We start from the raw sequence: 17,652 nt of genomic DNA on the forward strand, positions 1-17,652 counted from the left end.
AGCTGCACTCTGAATGTTCGACACAGAGTACTTATTTGATCTGTTGCATTGTTTTCAATGTTGCACACGCCTAAACAGGACAAGAATGGATGGATGTAAAATTCGTAGGTCACATCACCAGATGGCCACTTTGAAATTAATTACTTTATTTTAATGTATCGGGCTGGAAAAATTAATCCAATTCAAACTGACATCGCAATGTATTAGAATGCTATTTTCTAATCGCAAAGACTGCAATTTTAGAAAAAAACCCCAGCTATGTATTATACATATATGTGTGTATACTTTATTTTTTTTCATATTGTCTCTAGATATGTTTTTTAAAATATTAGTTACATTGTTAAAACCTAACTTAGTAAATGACCTGTAAAATTCTGCCGCACCACTCAACAGAGAAAGGACAGCGAGATCGGCAGCAACATAGTCAGACACACACAAAATGACGTTTATCCAAAGAGTACTAACGAGGAACGAGAATAGGTCACATTTGTGTTAACGTTAAATGCTGTACAGCTGATGTTGTTTAAATCGAACAAAATATACACAACTTACCTGTAAGTCTGCTAGTTCGATGCAACCTTCGAGAAATAGTTGGCAATTCTGGCTGGTGCATTCCGAACCACTTTAACTGTAAAAACAAAATCCGCAAACCAGGAACTAGTCATGGCAAGGGGGTTTACTGTATTCGGATGAAAAAGCAACAGACTTTTTTTTCACCACAATGTCATCTGTTGGATCTGATTGAGCACTGCCCACCCCAACCCACGCTTTAAATACATCTTTATCCGACTTTATTGCCGCGGAAAATTCAGAAACAATGCCGCAGTTTCCAGTCCTGTCTTTACTGCTTTAAACATCATTCAAAATTCGGAACCCCCGCAGAACCGCACGGCAGTTCGACAGCAAGAAAGCCTGCGCATAAAATCAAATATATGGTGATTGCGGCGCCTATATGGATGAAAGCCAGACAGCTGCCTGTGATAACGTCTCCATTGTGGATGTGTCGGGCCGGAGGAGACTTGCATGATGCACACTATAAATTGGTCGATCTACAGTGTGTGTGTGTGTGTGTGTGGAAGGGGGGGGGGGATATATGATAGTGCAGTCGATGTAAATCAGTGCCATTAGTTAAAGTTTGCAGGACCCGATCAATGAATCTTCATCCAGCTTCAAAACACAGGACATGAATGTAGACGCAAAGAAGGTGATCGCGTTCGGCATATTAAACATATACGGTGGTGCCTTGAGATACAAGTGCCCGAGTGTACGAGATTTTTGAGATGTGAGACAACATACGGGCGATTTTTTTTTTTTGGTTGTATTTTCGACATAAGGTAGAAGCGCTGTATTGTGTCGGGTTGTGCAAATACTGAAATTTTATCCCCAAAAAATCTACGTTTACTCTAAAAGTAAACACAAAACAAAAAGAATTACATGTCGTGTACAGCATTGAAAACAACCAAACATTCCCTTGAGAGCGGCCCGCTAGCCTGATGCTAATGTATAATGGGAAGGCTATTCACAAGCTAACAGTTAGCCTCAATAACGGCGGTTTTAGAGGGGTTTAAGCAACGCGTACTTACACGAACGGTGATCAGCACATGCAGGAAGGCGACATGACTATATTCTACTTTATATAATTTATCCTCTAAGAAAAATTACTAACATTACAGCATCAGTCACTTACGTACTATTCTTCTTCGTTTGTGTCGGCATCACAGTATTATACTGCCCCCAGGTGACCAAGGTGGGTACAGAAGGAGCAGTACAATAAACAACTGCACGTTAAAATGTGTCGTGCGCACGCACACGTACACACACACGCGCGCACACTCGCCCCGCCCCCACTCTAAACTATAGCCTGTTTTCTTGAATGTTTTTAAATATTCAAACTACTGAATATACAAACGTGAAAAAAGACCAAATCTAAGAACAAAAACTATGCAAAATGAAACATATAACCTCAAGGAAAAAAATGTGGTTTAGAAAACGATTGCGGCTCTGTAATTTCTGTTGATAGAGTAAGACTGTCATCTAGTGGAAGAAAGTGGTCAAAACATTTATGATGGGAATATTCCATGAGGCTGTGCAAAAATAAAAACACAATAACTATCGACAAATGTGGTACCACAAACATAAACGTTTCTTAACTGTTCTTTTTATTACTTTAAGACAGGAAAAAAATCATATTTTTAACATGCATTTACTATACTTAGTTGGTTTATCATTCTTGGTGTATAGCAGTTTGTTTCGTCAAAAACACGCAAATATTTTGTTTATTTAATTAATTCTTAAATACAGAAAATACGTGCAACAAAGGGCGAAAATGGTATTTATTTTTTTATATTTTATAAACTTTGCCCAGAATACATCCTGGGTTTCATAATTTATGTATTTATTTATGTTTTCGTATTTTATTAAGTCATTATTTTTTTCAGGACATTGGTTAGTTAACTGCATTTTTTTGGCAATGAAAATTTTCAAATAGCTTTGAAGTGTTTAGCGTTGGGTTTATCATGCAACAAAATGAGAGTCCGTGTCGGCTGTAACTTGACCTTGGCCCTCCTGAAAAGCTGTGACAATGGCGCCCCGTCCGGGGCCTCCTATCACAGTCCAGGCCCTTCTATTTATAAAGAGCAGACGCGGTGCAAGAGGTCAGTCAACGCAAGGTGACGCCAACTCAAGAACAGAAGGTGAGAAATATTTGCTCTAACTGCAGCGGCTGTGAATGTTTTTGATGCTGAAATGTCTGGCCGAAAAAAAATTGTACTTTTTCCTTCTGATGCGCTGCTCATTTTTAAGAAGACTGATGCGATTAATACAATCCAGAATTACAAGCGTTACAAGGATAAATTATATAAAGTAGAATGTCTATGTTTTCAAGGAAAAAAATGCTCAACCATCACCTGTACACTTTTTTTTTTTTTGTCATGTAATTGGAGGAGCCCTGCTGTTTTATTGAAATAATACGAATTTCATTGTAGCACTAATCTCAGAAGGTTGCAAATAATGATAATGTTCCAATTTCAGTTCAAGAGTACATTGTTAGCTATGTGAGCTGAAGAAAATCCAACTAATTTTATCATCTATGCATCCATTTTGTTTACCGGGTTTGCTGTTCAGGGTCTATTTTAAAAATAATACTTTTTTAAAAACTAGAGCATGAGTCAAAGAATACAGAGACATCCGCTTTATTCTACAACTTTTGGTCTTTGGTCTGCATGTGAATTTTATATTTAGCCTGTTGATTTGCTTTAAACTAAACTAAAATTTAAAAACACACACACACAAAAAAAAACTAAACATCAACAAAAGCATGCCAGCCCAAAAATGATTATGTAAAACTGGGATTTGGGGTTTGGTCCTCACCAGTTTCTTGTTTGCTGTTTTCAAATCTGTTCTAAACAAGGGGGGGAACAAACTGCATTTGGATCCAAAAAAAACAAAACATAACACAAACTGAATTGGATCCAAAAATGACATCCTTAAGTCATGGACAAATAGCTGAAATAAGTTTCATCATGAAACATTTGTACTCTCTACTTCCCACCTCTGCAGTTACTCCAATCCAATCGTTCAGCAGGATGCCCGCCGTCCGCCACGAACACTGCGAGCGGTGTTACGCCATTCGCTGCCAGGCGCCGCCTCGGCTCTCCGTCGGCTGCGTTGTGGTCCGATGCCCCAACGACTGCGGTGCCTCCCTGCACGCCTGCAAGGGGGACGAGCACCGGCTCCTGTGCCCCAACGAGACGGTTCCTTGCCTCAACGCCGGCTACGGCTGCCCGCTGAGCATGCCGCGGCATCGGCGGGCCCGCCACCTGGAAGTTTGCCCGGCCAGCGTGGTCAGCTGCTCTCAAGAGTGGAACCGCTGGCCCGTTCCTGACAACGACCAGAGTTTCCACAGGAACGTGTCCCAACAAAGCGAACGGCACCTTGACGTCACCTTGGCGCTGAGGGATCAAGAGCTGCTGTTTAAGTCGATCAAAATGAAGAGCGTTTTCCCAGAGTTGACCATGACGGATCGTGAATATTTCGACGTTGAGATCACAAATTTAGCGTCACAGAATGGCTGCGCGGAGGTGATGGAAGAGGAAGCAAATGACACGACAAGTGATACGTTGGACACGGAAAGCCTCGGCAAATACAGCTCCTGGGAGAAAATATTCACGAAGGAGATGAACGGCTGCGAGCAAACCAGCAAAAATGAAGCTAAAAAGGCGGCGAGCGGAAGGAAAATCGAGCCGCCTCGGGAAAGTTCCTCGCGTGAGAACGGAGCCTCTGGCCTGGCACCTTGGCAGGACGGCGTCTTGGAGAGGTTGGGCAAGGAGGCCAATATCGGCGAGTACAACATGTACCTGGTGCACAACGGAGCCATGCTCATCAACTTCGGACAGCTCGCCGCCTGCACCCCGAGGGAGAGGGACTTTGTTTACGGGAGCCTGGAACCCATCGAAGTCCAGTCGGTCCGCTCCTTCAACATTCCCAGCAGCTATCGGGCCAAGCGCTGCCACCTGAAGGACCCCAGTCGCGAGGTCAAGGTCGCGCACAAGAGCGTCGACACGGCGGATCTCGACGTCTCGGAGGAGGATCTCCCCAAATCCGACGAGGTGAGCGCCACGCTACTGTGCTGTCTGGAGAAAGAATTCAAAGGACATCTCATCTCCGAGAGCGCTGGTCTGGACGGGCTTTACGTCAACGTGGGGACGCAAACGTACGACTTCGTTTCAGCGCCGTTTCCAGCCCAGGCGTCGCTCGCCGACGTCATCGTCGGCAAACCGCGGCGTCTGTACGTCGACACGGAATCCGAGTCGGTCACCAGGCGACACAACAAGAGCAACTCGGCCTTCAGTCACACGTGCGGCCTCTTCTTCCGCCGCGACGAGTACCCGTCGCACTTCAGGAACGTGCACTCTGACATCCAGGCCGGCCTCGGAGGCTGGTTCCTGCAACGTTGCCCCCTAGCGTACCTCGGATGCACTTTCGCCCAGACTCGGTTTCAACCAGGCGGCCAACCGGCTGAGGTCAAATACCACCACGGCGTCGACAAGCTGGTTGTCCGGCCACATGTCCCGTGGGAGCTGTTTGAGGGGATCAAAGCGTCTCATCACTCGGACTATTTGAGTCAACTGCCGCTGGAGATCCTCCAGCAAGTCGCCGGATACTTGGACACGTTCACCTTGTCGCAATTGTCGCAGGTGTCGCGTTCGATGAGGGAGGTTTGCGCAACCTTGTTGCAGACCCGAGGGATGGTCTCCCTCAAGTGGGAGAAGAAGACATACTCCCACGGGGGGAGCTCCTGGAAGAGCCGAAAGAAAGTAAGTAGCCATCCGCGCATCCATTTGCTGGAGTTCTTGTCCTCAATAAGGTCACAGGTGAGCTCGGGTCGATCGCAAGTGAAACTGGACTGGTCGCCAGCCAATCGCACGGCCGATCACCACTCACACAGTAACCAGAGTGCCCTGAGAGAATTCTCGCAAGCACAGGGAGACCACGCAAACTCCACACGGGGGATGTTCCACCAGAGATTCGAACCCGGATCGTCCCGAGTCCAGTCTAGCTAACGACTCAACCGTATTAAAATGTCCCTGTTTGGATTTCATTTTGAGTAAAGTGTATACGTGCAGTGTTATCACATCCTCACTGCTATCTAACTCTTGCCTTGTTAGCCGTCAGTGGAAAATGTCAGCCATATTAAACAGCTGCCACATTGTAAACACCAGCCAGACTCTCGGCACGCCTCTGCAACAATACAAACTATGCTGGGAACATTTCATCACTTCACTATTCTCGACCTGAGTAGGTCATGTTTAAGATATGCGCAAACGTTATGCGACATACACTTGAGAGACAGAAGTATTGGGATCTTTGGGTTTTTAAACCGCCGGGGTCTGTGAGCTCGCAGCTTGACGTCCGCAAAATAGTTTGTGAAATTCAAGTGACTTCATGACTTCAATAAGCACGTTGAAGTCGTACCGGTGGCTCTTGATAAGACTGAAAGGGCAAAGGCGGTATATTTACGTATGGACGGGGATCACAAGACAGGCAGCATGCTAATCAGGTGATGTGATGCGAATGTCCTGACAGCAGGCCAGCGAGGCGATCATCCATGGACACAGTACATTGATAACACAACGTGGCCGACAGCTGAGCATGTGCTCCCGAATGAAGGTTGTAAATTGTTGTACGTTTTGAAATGGACACAAATAATAACACCCTGTACTCTCATGCGGCATGGGAAATACCTGGTTGACAGTACAAAAGTAGATTTTTCTGGCATCTACGTTAAGCGTGATGTCCAGTTTGTTGGTAGCCACCGTGCGATAAAATAGATTGGGTTTTTTTGTTTTGTTTTGTTGTTGTTTTTTGCATATTTTTTGGGCATGAGTCAGCAGAGTTTAAAAGGCGTTTGGGCTGGCTACAGATACAGTATTTTTCAATCTACAAAGTGAACACTGATCAGTTGGCGGTGACAGCCATCGTTTCCATGCATTCACAATTCAGAAGTAATTTTTCGTATAATTTAATAAGTTATTCATCATAAAATACGTTTTTTAACTGAATATCTTTGTATGAAGGTAATTCAGGGGTTCGCGTTTAAAAACCATTCATTTAAAATTGTGTCAATGCAACTACCGTACCATCGTCGAACTTCAAAGCAGACGGCGGCATTCAACAATCTTCGGCGAACAAACGGCGTAGTGAACTCTCTTTATTTATTCATGGCACCCCGCAGGAAGGGTTGATCTATGGCCTGCATCATTTTTAACTGATTTTGCCCACGTTTAGTTTTGGGGTCACATGTCACACTTGTGGACTTTTCTTATAAAAACCCAAACTGGATGTTCTTTTCACTCATTTCAAAATCGGCTCATTATTTTCTCCGGGCTTGAATGAGACATGAACGACATTTTAATTTATGATTGCAAAGACAACCTTTGAGTGAACTTCCCCTTTAAGTAGCACAAGGATTGGGAGTACAGTACCTCGGTTTACCGAATCTTTCATCCGTGTCCATGTGTTGTGCTCGGCAGGTTTGGGAGTTTAGCTCGTTGTTTTGCCCAGTGGAGCGATGGTGCTTCAGCGACTCGCCCTCCATGGCCGACCACCTACAAAGATGCTCTTTCTATGAGAGGGAGCGGCGCACAGAGCCCGTGTCTCTTGGTGGCCTGCAGGAGGTCAGCAGAGAGACAAGACATTAAAATGCAACAAGCAGTAATTGCCCGGGTATTGTGGTTCTCTACTTATAACTGCTTTTTTTCTGTAGTCGCAACTGATAAAAATATTTTTACTCTTTCTGATATACCTTAAGATCCCTCCTAAGCACTGCAAAGAGCAAATATTTGTGTCAAGGACGTATTTGAAGTGTGATACGTCCAATTTGTTTATGATCTTTGTATGTAGGGGTGGAGCTAAATTTGGCCTAGTTTGTTTGGCAAATTTCCGACAAATTTCGCCTATGAATGTAAATCAGCATTTTCGGTGCATTCAGCTATTATCAAGCTCCCCACTTTGAACTGTGTAGAACGTGATTTTAATAAATAAATACATTTTAAAAATGTATTCGATCATATTGGATTGTGTTAGTGTACCTAATGAAGTGTCGAGTTTGTGACAACCGCGCACTCATGTCCGTAATGGTTGAACACTGCTGTTATGTTTCGATCTGGTTACGTTTGGTTTTGATTCCTCATGTGCCCTTTTTTCACCACCTGTTCTCGTTATCAGTGTTCCTTGTGTGTAACCAATTAGCTCCCTCAACCCTTTGTGTGTTGTCCAGGTGTTTCTCGTTGTCTCGTCACTTAGCTTGTATTTAGTTCCCTGAGTTTCTGTCAGTCTTGGTTGGGTCATTGTGAGCTTTGAGTATGTGAGCATACGTGTGCTCCTGTCATGTTTTGTTTTCTGTTGTAGTTTGGTTTGATACTTGTGATTTCCAGACATTTTTTGAGTACTTTGACTTTGTGTTTTTTTTCATTGTACTGCTGTGTGTATTTTTTGTTAAATACAATTTGGTCAATCCACCCTGCTCCTCCCTGCTTTTTGGTGTCCTACAACTACCATCACGCAGAATGTGACAGAAACTCAGAGAACTAAATACAAGCTAAGTGACGAGACAACGAGAAACACCTGGACAACACACAAAGGGTTGAGGGAGCTCATTGGATACACACAAGGAACACTGAGAACGAGAACAGGTGGCGAAAAAAAGGGCACATGAGGAATCAAAACCAAACGTAACCAGATCGAAACATAACTGCCATTTAACTGTGAAAAGCTAAAGTGCATTTTGAACAAATGCTGAGATGACCATGTTAGGCTACACACCGAAATCAATTATAGAATATGATTCTATCATATTAAATATAATATTCTATACAGTATGTATAAACACATACACACATTATATAATGTTATGAAGAAGACAATTTTTTGAGGGGGGGGGGGGTCACAATTCAACTGAATTCAATTTCGTTGACTGGGCAATTGCTACACAAAAACGGAACCATTTCACACAACAAACAACAACACAAAACACAATGTAGCTCGGCTTACCTTCTGGTTACGACGTTTCAGACAGTGAGGTTGGCGTTTGAAAGTTGCTCTGGATCTTTGCCCAGCCGAACTTTCAAGTTGTGGGTGGAGAAACTGTGTGACGGTGGTTTTATGCAAATCAGCCATATTGTGGTGCCACAATTTTGCAATATTGACAACACATTTTCAGGACGTGGCAGCTCATGAAAGGTTTACTTCGTTGTTTAATTTCCCACTTGAGACCAAAACATTGGTGTACAAACAATCAAAAAGGCGATTTTCAATAATATATCTCTTAGGATGCAAAAAGGTTTGCGTTTTGACTACAGCGGCGGCTCGCACACATCGGGGTTGCGCAGTTTGCCGATGACTTGATGCAGCATCTTGTTGCAAAGCGCCGCGTACGGGTTAAGCAGTACCGCCTGCTGGCGGGCGAACTCGCTGCCGAGCGCTGCCGCCTTCCGGAAGTCCTGGTGTGCCTCGTCGTCCTGGCCCGCCAGCCTGTGCAGGAGACCTCGCTGCACCAGCGCCTGGCAGGCCGTCCTCCCCCGGCCCCCGCTCAGTGAAATGGCTCGGTCTAGGTCTTCTAGAGCGCCTTAGGACAGAGAGGATCATGTTTGGAGACCGAAAAAAAAAAAGTTTTAAATTTTGCTGTACAGTGCAGCAACACATACAGATAGACAGTAAAACAATTATCACAGGCATATATTCTTTATCCTCTCTGAAACATGACAGATATTCACTCATTATCATCCATTAGCATCATTGTTTTTGTTGTTGGTAGTACCTCCCCTGTTGCCCTGCAGTCGCAAGGTCTGCGCCCGGTTGTTGTAGGCCGACGCACGCTGGGGCAAAATGCTTATAGCCCGGCCAAACAGCACAAGAGCCTCCTGCAAATCCCCCGTCTCGGCCGCAGAGACCCCACGAGTTTCCAAGTCCTTCACTTGCCTCAGTGAGTCCGCGTCAAAGAGGCTGTCTGGCATGGGAGAGATAAAAGGCTTGGGAAAAGGGCACTTTTGAAAAAGACACAATCTCAGCAGGCTTAATAAATGTCAGCTAAACTTCAACAAAAAAAAAAAAAAGCAGATGCAAAATCACGATGAACAAGATTAAATGCAAAATTACATTCAACTGAACTGTGTTGAACAATTTCAATTTTCATGTGATTTGACCCTCAGTGGAAAACATTTCTCTGTTCCCTGCATCCAGGCTCACCATCGTCCTTTAATTCTTGTTCCTGATCCAGGCCGGGCACGTCCCCAAAGGGGGTGTTGGGGCTGAAGATGGCCTGCAGAACTGCTCGGTCATGCTCCGACGCCATTGTGATTTAACAAAAAAAAAAAAGCGAAGGGTGGAGAAAAATAAACAAACCAACAGGAGAAACGATTGCCAGCTTACAGCAAGAGTAGAAAGTGCTGATTTGGACCTGAATTGCAAAAAGTGCAGCCAGCCAATCGGGTTTGGGGGCGGTAGAGGAGGTGGACTTTGAGCACATCTGTGTGTGGTTATCCGCAATGACACTGCATGGTGATGGGAAGCCTTTCAGAGCAGACAAAAAAAAGAAGACACTGGATGGGTCCAAAATGGATAGAAAGCTACCACACAATCTTTGTTCATCTATCCATGCTGGTGACATGTAGTGACAGGCAAAATCGGTAAATGCTCTCCCAGTGAATGAAAAATTGAACTGTGTGCCCACTTTGTGTGACATTTTTATTTGGTGGTGTGCAGTGGGATTTTCTTTTTTTTCCCCCCAAATGTAAAATATTGTATGTGCCTTGCTTTTATAAATGTTGTGATTATTGGTAACAGCAAACACTATCTTCGGCGGCCTAGATTTAATCTGGTTGTTGAAGCTAAAAATAAAATACAGTACAGTACATTTTCTTTACTTTTTAAAATGTATATACAATATTCATTTTCGAGGTTGACTCAAAGCTGCTATTTCATATTCCTCCTCAATTATTTTTTTTCTATGTAGAATTTTAGTCTAGATACTTGAACTCCCCCGTAACTACTTGGTTTCATTTTATTGTTGTATTTATAATTCATTGTATAGTTCATATCTCCAATCCATCTCTATATAATGTGCCTTTACAACAGCTCCTATACTTTTTGTTCTTCTACTTTCTTGCTTTCATAACTTTGCTGCTGTAAATTGGGAATTTCTCCACTGTGAGATGAATAAAGGTTTTCTTATTTTTTTTAAACAATTACACATATTACAAAATGTGATCAATAATATTAAATTAATACAATGTAATATAATCAATTACTAAAATTAAATGTGAACCCTGGATGATTTATAAAATGAATAAGTAAACTCAACAAACCCAAACACGCCTGGTAGTTTCATTATTTTCCACTAGAGGGAAGCATTGTACTTCTAATTTGTGCTATGCTCCGGTCGCCTCTCCCTGTGTTCATCAATTGTGCACTGTATACTTTTTTTTTTTGCCTTTTACGGACCATAATGATCCTTCCATCCATTATCTGAGCCGGTTATCCTCACGAGGGTCGCCGGCGTCCTGGAGCCTATCCCAGGTGACTTTGAGGCGGACGTGCTAACCAGTTGACCACCGGTAAACTATTTTGAAAAAAATATTTTGGGCTACTGGCACTGTCAAGTGTTCACACCTCCCCTCTCTACACATCCCCAAAATGTTAATTGGAGGTAATTAACTTCAAGGGGGCTCCTGTACTCAACTGTACAAGCAGACAATCATATGATCAGAAGTCCATTCAAAGAAAGAAAAGAACTCTTTAGCGGTGATAGCCACTTTTGGCGGTGATTGAAACCTTGACGTTTTAACCCTTCAAACCGGTAATCGGCCTATGGCTCGTTTCAACTAAGGGGTAGGGTTTGAAATTGCTGTTTGAAACCAAGTTTGACATTTCAACGTAGAATTTCAAGCCTATTTGATGGTTTGAAATGAGGGTTTCAAGCTTGGGTTGCCGTTTCAAATTTGGGTTTTAACCAGAGTTCAATTGTGTGACATCAGTCACCTCTCATCCATTTTCTGTCCTTGAAAAGCTTGCATTTGTCCCCTGATCAGTCACGTCTGCTGTAGTCTATATATAGTGCCTTGAGCAGCCTCCATTTGAATGGGAGTCAAATAAGACAGTCTGCGGATGATTCATATGCGAGTGTGTCAGGCAGTACATGCAGCTGTGTCATCACACTCTTATTTGTCAGCTGTGTCCCAGTTCGAATGACCGAGGACGAGAATCCCGCTGAGCTTCCAAGGACTGGCTGACATGCCGGATGGAATTCAGGCTACATCTCAAAAAAAAATAAAAAAATAAAAAATAAAGTCTCACTTCATAAGCAGCTTAGTCCATTTTGGCAGTGGCTCCCTTTGAAGTCTGGGGATCGTTACCTCCGCCAGGGGTGAATACAGTGCGAGGCCTACATACCGGATTACTGTTCAATTTAAGGAGTAGCACATGTGCTTCAGTGGTGTTTCCCGACTTTTTTATGGAGCCAAGGCACACATTTTTACATGAGTGAAAAATCAGAGAACATCACCAAATAAAAATGTCACAAAAAGCACAGACAGATCAGCCCCCCCCCACCACAAAAAATGTTTTCTGCACAACAGTGACTTTTATGCTGACAATTTTTGCAAACATCTGAAGAGTTGTTTTCTTCTGTAAAATACCAACAACACCAATCAAAATGTGCGTTTGTTGGTCAAAGAATATACATTTATCACACATTTAGTAGTATTAGTAGTAGTATTTAGTAGTGTGTGTACACGCACGTGTGTATGTGTGTGTGTGCGTGTGTGTGTGTGTATATACGTATGCGCCTACATTACATCATCACTTCAACTTATGAATTTAAATAGTCTCTGTCATATTTTCTCTCTTTTGTAACACTCTTTGCAGTAAACCAAAGACTTTGATCAATCACAACCTTGAATGTTGTGAAACTCATCCAAGAGAGATGGAATGCTGCTCGCCATAGTTTTTTTTTCTGAAACATTTCCCGTTTGCTAATCAAAGCAAAGCTACCCAAAACTCTTTTTGCCCACTCCATGAGTTGACGGCAATTGGCGTTGATGTTGTTCAGAGTTGATATAAAAATATTGTTTTTGGCGCCATCTTGTTTACCAATGAAATAATTTGCAGTAAAGAGTTTCATTTAGTTAGGCCATAGCCTTGTTTCATGGAAATAAAAAATGTTTCGCCACCAGCTTGTAGCACTGACGGACCTTTTCGCGTGGGTGTCAATTATTCGCTGATTTTTGCTGTTCATAGGAGGCCTCCGTCACTCGCTCGTGGGCGTTAATGGTACTTTTCTATCGACAAGGAAATTGGCGCCATCTTATGGCACATTAGGACATGAAAGAAAGCGCACAAACAGTCGCTTGAGCTTTCAGTCAGAAATGGGTGAACATATTCACATTTTCATCCATTTCAACCGAGTCAAGTGTTGTCATGGCAGGATGCACTTGAGAAACTGCTCTCTGGTTTTGTGTGCGCGCGTGTGTGTGTCTGTGTGTGTGTCTGTGTCTGTGTGCCCGTGTCTGTGTGCGTTCACGCAGGCCTTTGAAAGACCACCATTAGAAAGGGAAATGAGCTCACGGGGAAATCCAAGGAGACTTGTTCACCTGCTTTTGCCTCAAAAGCGAGTCGCGGCTCGGGAGCTTATTTAACAGTTGATTCCCGCGGCGGTGCGCTTTACACAGGGACGGCATTTGGAAAATGGAAAGCTATCGTGGCGAAAAAATGGAGGCCTCACGCAGGCTCACGTTTGCCTGGTCACTTTCTTTTCTCTGTGCAGTGCGGCTTAGCCGCCAAAGGGGGGCGCACTCACACTGAGCCTTTCGAATAAGGTCTACCGGAAGAAGTGTGTACACACACTCGCACACACACGCTCACACATTGGCGCACACACACGCTTGAATAAAACATGGCTCTTCTGTATGCCTTCAGCAATACAACATCAAGACGCGTCTGGATGAGAGAAGCCATTTTGTCTTACTCTGGATATACACCACATGCCTATATCTCATATTTTTTCCATGTAGTGTACATATCAAGTGTCACACACTCGATGTGTTGACAATGATGGATCACTTGAACACATGAATAACCTGAAATACGAAAAACAAATTGCTACTACAGTATATAACTCGACAAGCGTCAAAAGTAATGACAACATTGAAGCAAACCAATACAAATAAATATTGTGTAAATGTGAAGTATGACATATAGGGTTGAGTTGGCCTAGGCTGATTCCCCTCCACCCTCTATTTTTGTATTTTTTCAAGCATGCACATTAAGTATTCTTTCAGTTTGGATGCGATATCGTGAAAGACGGCACTCATTATCACAGAGAACCTTCAAAATGCAAATCAAATTTCATGTGAAAAATCAAGCAGAAATTCAGATAATTAGTCAATATTTAATCATTAATGATTTAAACCAACAAGGTATTAATAGAAAGATGCTCTGCATTCCCCTAAGTACCCTCACATATTGTTTGTTTGCGAAGCTCCAGAGTCAGCTAAAGGCGAAGGCGCTGACCTCAGTGCTGCTCGAATTCATCACCAAGAGCCACGCGATGACCCACAAAGACACGCAGCAGCAGCCGCTTCGAAAATGGCGCCAGAGACGGGAAGAGAAAGACAAAGCCGTTTCATGATGTCCAGATATAGTCAGAGGCACCTGAAGGCACCGCCTGGAGAAGCCAAAGATGGTGCATGACTTTGCTGTGTGCTATTTTCTGCATTCGTTCAACCTTTAAAGCACCAAAAAACAAAAACAGAAGAGCGTCCTTGATTTATAACTGTGCTGACATACGATCGATTTATAACTGCTGACATATGATGTTTTGAGGTGAGCAATTCATTAGTTTGCGCGGTCATCGAGTGTATGGAGGCACGCAACACAAGAAGGTACGCTCAGTTAGAGCTGTTTTTACAGATTTTAGTTTGATCATTTTGTATTTATAGCTTAGCAATTTTTTTCATCCACATATTTACTGTATATAGAGACTGGCGAAGCTCATCAAGGCTCTATACTAGGTCCGCGTATTTTTGCATTATAATCTCATCTCAATTATAATCACGATGCTGTAAAAAAGAAAGTTGTGGTGTGCCACAAGGCTCACCTTTCAGTCCACCGATTCTTACTGATTTTACACACTAAATGAATGTCAAATTATCTGCCGTTACAGTTGGAAAAGCTACTGTAGATAACAGGGAACCCTCATGTTATGTTGCCCCAGCATACAAAGATTTACGTTATCAACTAGTTTACGTGGCGGTGTAAGAATGGGTGGTCACACAGCAGAAGAAGGCAAACTCAGTTATGACAATATTTGCTGGTTTTTATTTGATATGTATGAGCTTGTTGAAATATTTACTCCAATTATGACGTTACTGTATGAACTTAGATTCATGATAGTCTGCAACAGTTTCTGACGTACGTACAAATTGGCGTTATGTCACCATCACAGTAAGGGAAACCCTTTGTCTACCGAGGACCACAGATATCAAAGTAATAGAGTATTAAAAATGTGTGAGTTGATAATAAATGCAACAATTAGTTGATTATCAGAGAGGATTCAAGTAGGTTACTGTTTTCTTTTTCCGACACTGGACAATACTGAGGCCGGAAAGAAACAGGTCGAGCTTTTCATCTTTTGACCTCAGTTATATACCCGGGAAAATTGATAGCTTTGGGTGCTCGCCGGCTGGAACAAAACCTGATTTGTTCGTGTTGATTCTCGGCCATCCGGGTCACGGTCAATCGGCAGAAGTCAAACAGAGGCAACTGGAAAGTCACTTCTGGAGAGTTTCACTGTTTTTAATCTGTCATGTGGTGCGTAGTCCAATTTTCTCATGATTTGTCTTGCAAATGTAAAAATGACAACTGTTTATAGTATCGGTTGTGTCGTAATTGTATTTGCTCAATGTTTACTTTGACGAATTTCGTTTGCTCAAATACTGACTGAATTCACTGCTTCATTGCTTTGGCTAACAAAGCACGTAAGGGGTCGTGCTCGTTTCAGGATAACTTTCAGTAAAAACATAACAAAACACAATTGATCGAAATGACATCTTGATTATCGTCCTTGACAAGTCATGGTGTGGTTTCTCTCGTCCGGTCGGGGACGATTTAGGAGAGCCAACCATCTGTCTCTCTCTTGGCTTGTCTCAGTGCAAAAAAAAAAAAGACAATTTGCAGTGTACGCACACACAGACACAGAAATCACTGAAGCACGGCGTTGACTTTTTGTTAACACTTTCTCATCTTTGGTACTTTTTTGTTTGCGTGACAAAGAAGAGCATTTTTGCAGCACTTTGTCCATACTCATTTTTCTCGGGTTATGCCACTATATATCACCGGACGTCAATTTGCTGGAACGATGGTAAAACCATGTAAACAGTTTGAGAAATGGGGTATTGAATCTCCGTCCAATTATTATTGCACAAATGTGTGTAAGTGATACTTGGAATAACGTATGAGATGTTGCGCTTGTTGGCCCGGCGCCGCAGGCAGGTGAGCGTCCGAATAAATGGATGTCACTTTAATAAATGTATCAGCCTGCCAAATCAATTATAATTGATCTCCATTTATGAAACTTGGCAGGGACATTCATTAAGCCTCTGAAAGTTTGCCGAGTTTGATTAAATGGCCCGAGCGGCTGCGTTGGTTTGTGTCCGTGTCAAAACAACAACAGCGACACTTGGCAAAGTGCCCGCTCGAGCACGGCAGGTAGCGTTTATGTAGTCCGTCAATGTGGACATTCTTTACAATAGATGAAATGTCCAAGGGCTGTTAAGGAGGATATCAGTTCACAAATGATATTTTCTAATCTGTGTACCATTGACAATCACACGAGACAGAGGCTCGGCACTTGATCTTTAAACCGACACAAATAAATGAATTGTGTAACATCAAGTGCAGCAGTAACAGCTGGAAAAATCTAAATTATGAAAATAACAATGAAAGTTAAACATACCGGTACATATTGACCAAAAAACTAAATTTTTTAAAAAAGATGTGAAGTAATTTGTTAGCATTTCTTCCACTTACAGTTTGCACATGTCAGCAACAAAAACTGTGGAAAAGGCAATCGTGATGTCCCACAGGGTTCCGTGCGTGAACCAGTCCTGTTCTGTATTTACATGCTTCCCTTCGGCAGTATTATTAGAAGACACTCTTGTGAACTCGCACTGGTACGCAGATGACTCACACAATCACAATTTACACAGTGTCTGGGATGACCTGCAATTTCTTCCAAATTGAATTCCGATGAAACTGGAATTATAGTCCTCGGCTCCCTGCACCATAGAGGTGAGGCCTCAAATGACATAGCCGCTCAAGATGGCTTTGGGCTCAGCTCCAGCAGCACCGGAGGGAACCTTGGCGTCACCTTTGATCGAATTTATCGTTCCTCTCCCACGTAAAAGTTTCAAGGACAACATTTTTCACTCCACACCGATGGTGAAAAAGTAGTCCATGCCTTTTGTGACCTTTAGGCTGAATTATTGTAATTCTATTAGCAGCAAGGCCCCAAGACTCTCCAGTTGTTCCGAAAAGCTGCTGCCCAGTCGCGACGGGAGAAAATTCGCGGGTCGTCATCATAACCTCATTTCGTGTCAGTACCTTTTTAAAAAAGTACAGTGACTAAGGGGGGAAAAAAGTCCATGTTGACAGGCACTTTCAGAGCATAATGTACATAATGGGATTGACCGTTCAGGTGGTCCAAAATGCTGCTGCTTAAAACTGGCTGGAACGGGGAGAAGATCAAATATTATTCCTGTTTAAAATTCGTTGTAAAATATTGAATTTAATGTCCTCCGTCTCGGGTGCAAAGCGTTATCCGGTCAAGTCACCAATTGTGCCGCCTTTGTAAACGCTAGAGCAGAGTTCACTGACGTTTCATGACATCACCGCACATTACACGGATGTCGCAAGTTGGAAGCATTGCTGGTTTGTTCCGAATGCTAAATTGCAACAAATGTAATTTGCTCGACAACAATTGAAGAAAATAACAGAGAAAACTACTGTAACAGCCTCCGGTGGGCATTTGATTTGTATATGATTGCATTTGGCCCTCTTTAACGCACACGTGTTTTGCTTGCTACAATTCGATGGTGGTAA

General features: G+C 42.9%; 2 protein-coding genes across 2 annotated transcripts; one reads left to right on the top strand and one right to left on the bottom strand.

Moving 5' to 3' along the window:
- The first annotated feature begins 3,562 nt into the window (after positions 1-3,562).
- LOC147196948 (F-box only protein 40) lies at positions 3,563-7,396 on the top strand. Its single transcript, XM_086126060.1, has 2 exons — positions 3,563-5,315; positions 7,032-7,396. Exons 1-2 carry the CDS (start codon positions 3,585-3,587, stop codon positions 7,197-7,199), a joined length of 1,899 nt encoding a protein of 632 aa, XP_085982186.1. The 5' UTR covers positions 3,563-3,584; the 3' UTR covers positions 7,200-7,396.
- A 1,339-nt stretch (positions 7,397-8,735) lies between these two features.
- On the bottom strand, positions 8,736-9,972 carry ttc36 (tetratricopeptide repeat domain 36). Its single transcript, XM_086126059.1, has 3 exons — positions 9,745-9,972; positions 9,317-9,505; positions 8,736-9,124 (listed from the first exon to the last, which is right to left on the bottom strand). Exons 1-3 carry the CDS (start codon positions 9,848-9,850, stop codon positions 8,853-8,855), a joined length of 567 nt encoding a protein of 188 aa, XP_085982185.1. The 5' UTR covers positions 9,851-9,972; the 3' UTR covers positions 8,736-8,852.
- Between the last annotated feature and the right edge of the window lie 7,680 nt (positions 9,973-17,652).

This window comes from Hippocampus guttulatus, chromosome 12 (assembly GCF_054856545.1).
Source record: "Hippocampus guttulatus isolate MCC_2025c chromosome 12, RoL_Hgut_1.0, whole genome shotgun sequence".
NCBI lineage: Eukaryota > Metazoa > Chordata > Actinopteri > Syngnathiformes > Syngnathidae > Hippocampus > Hippocampus guttulatus.

Coding starts and splice junctions, on each gene's coding strand:
- LOC147196948 (XM_086126060.1), top strand. CDS start 3,585: ATGCCCGCCGTCCGCCACGAACACTGCGAGCGGTGTTACGCCATTCGC. Junction 5,316..7,031: donor CCTGGAAGAGCCGAAAGAAA/GTAAGTAGCCAT, acceptor TGTGCTCGGCAG/GTTTGGGAGTTTAGCTCGTT.
- ttc36 (XM_086126059.1), bottom strand. CDS start 9,850: ATGGCGTCGGAGCATGACCGAGCAGTTCTGCAGGCCATCTTCAGCCCC. Junction 9,506..9,744: donor ACAAGAATTAAAGGACGATG/GTGAGCCTGGAT, acceptor CTCCCATGCCAG/ACAGCCTCTTTGACGCGGAC. Junction 9,125..9,316: donor ACTGCAGGGCAACAGGGGAG/GTACTACCAACA, acceptor CTCTGTCCTAAG/GCGCTCTAGAAGACCTAGAC.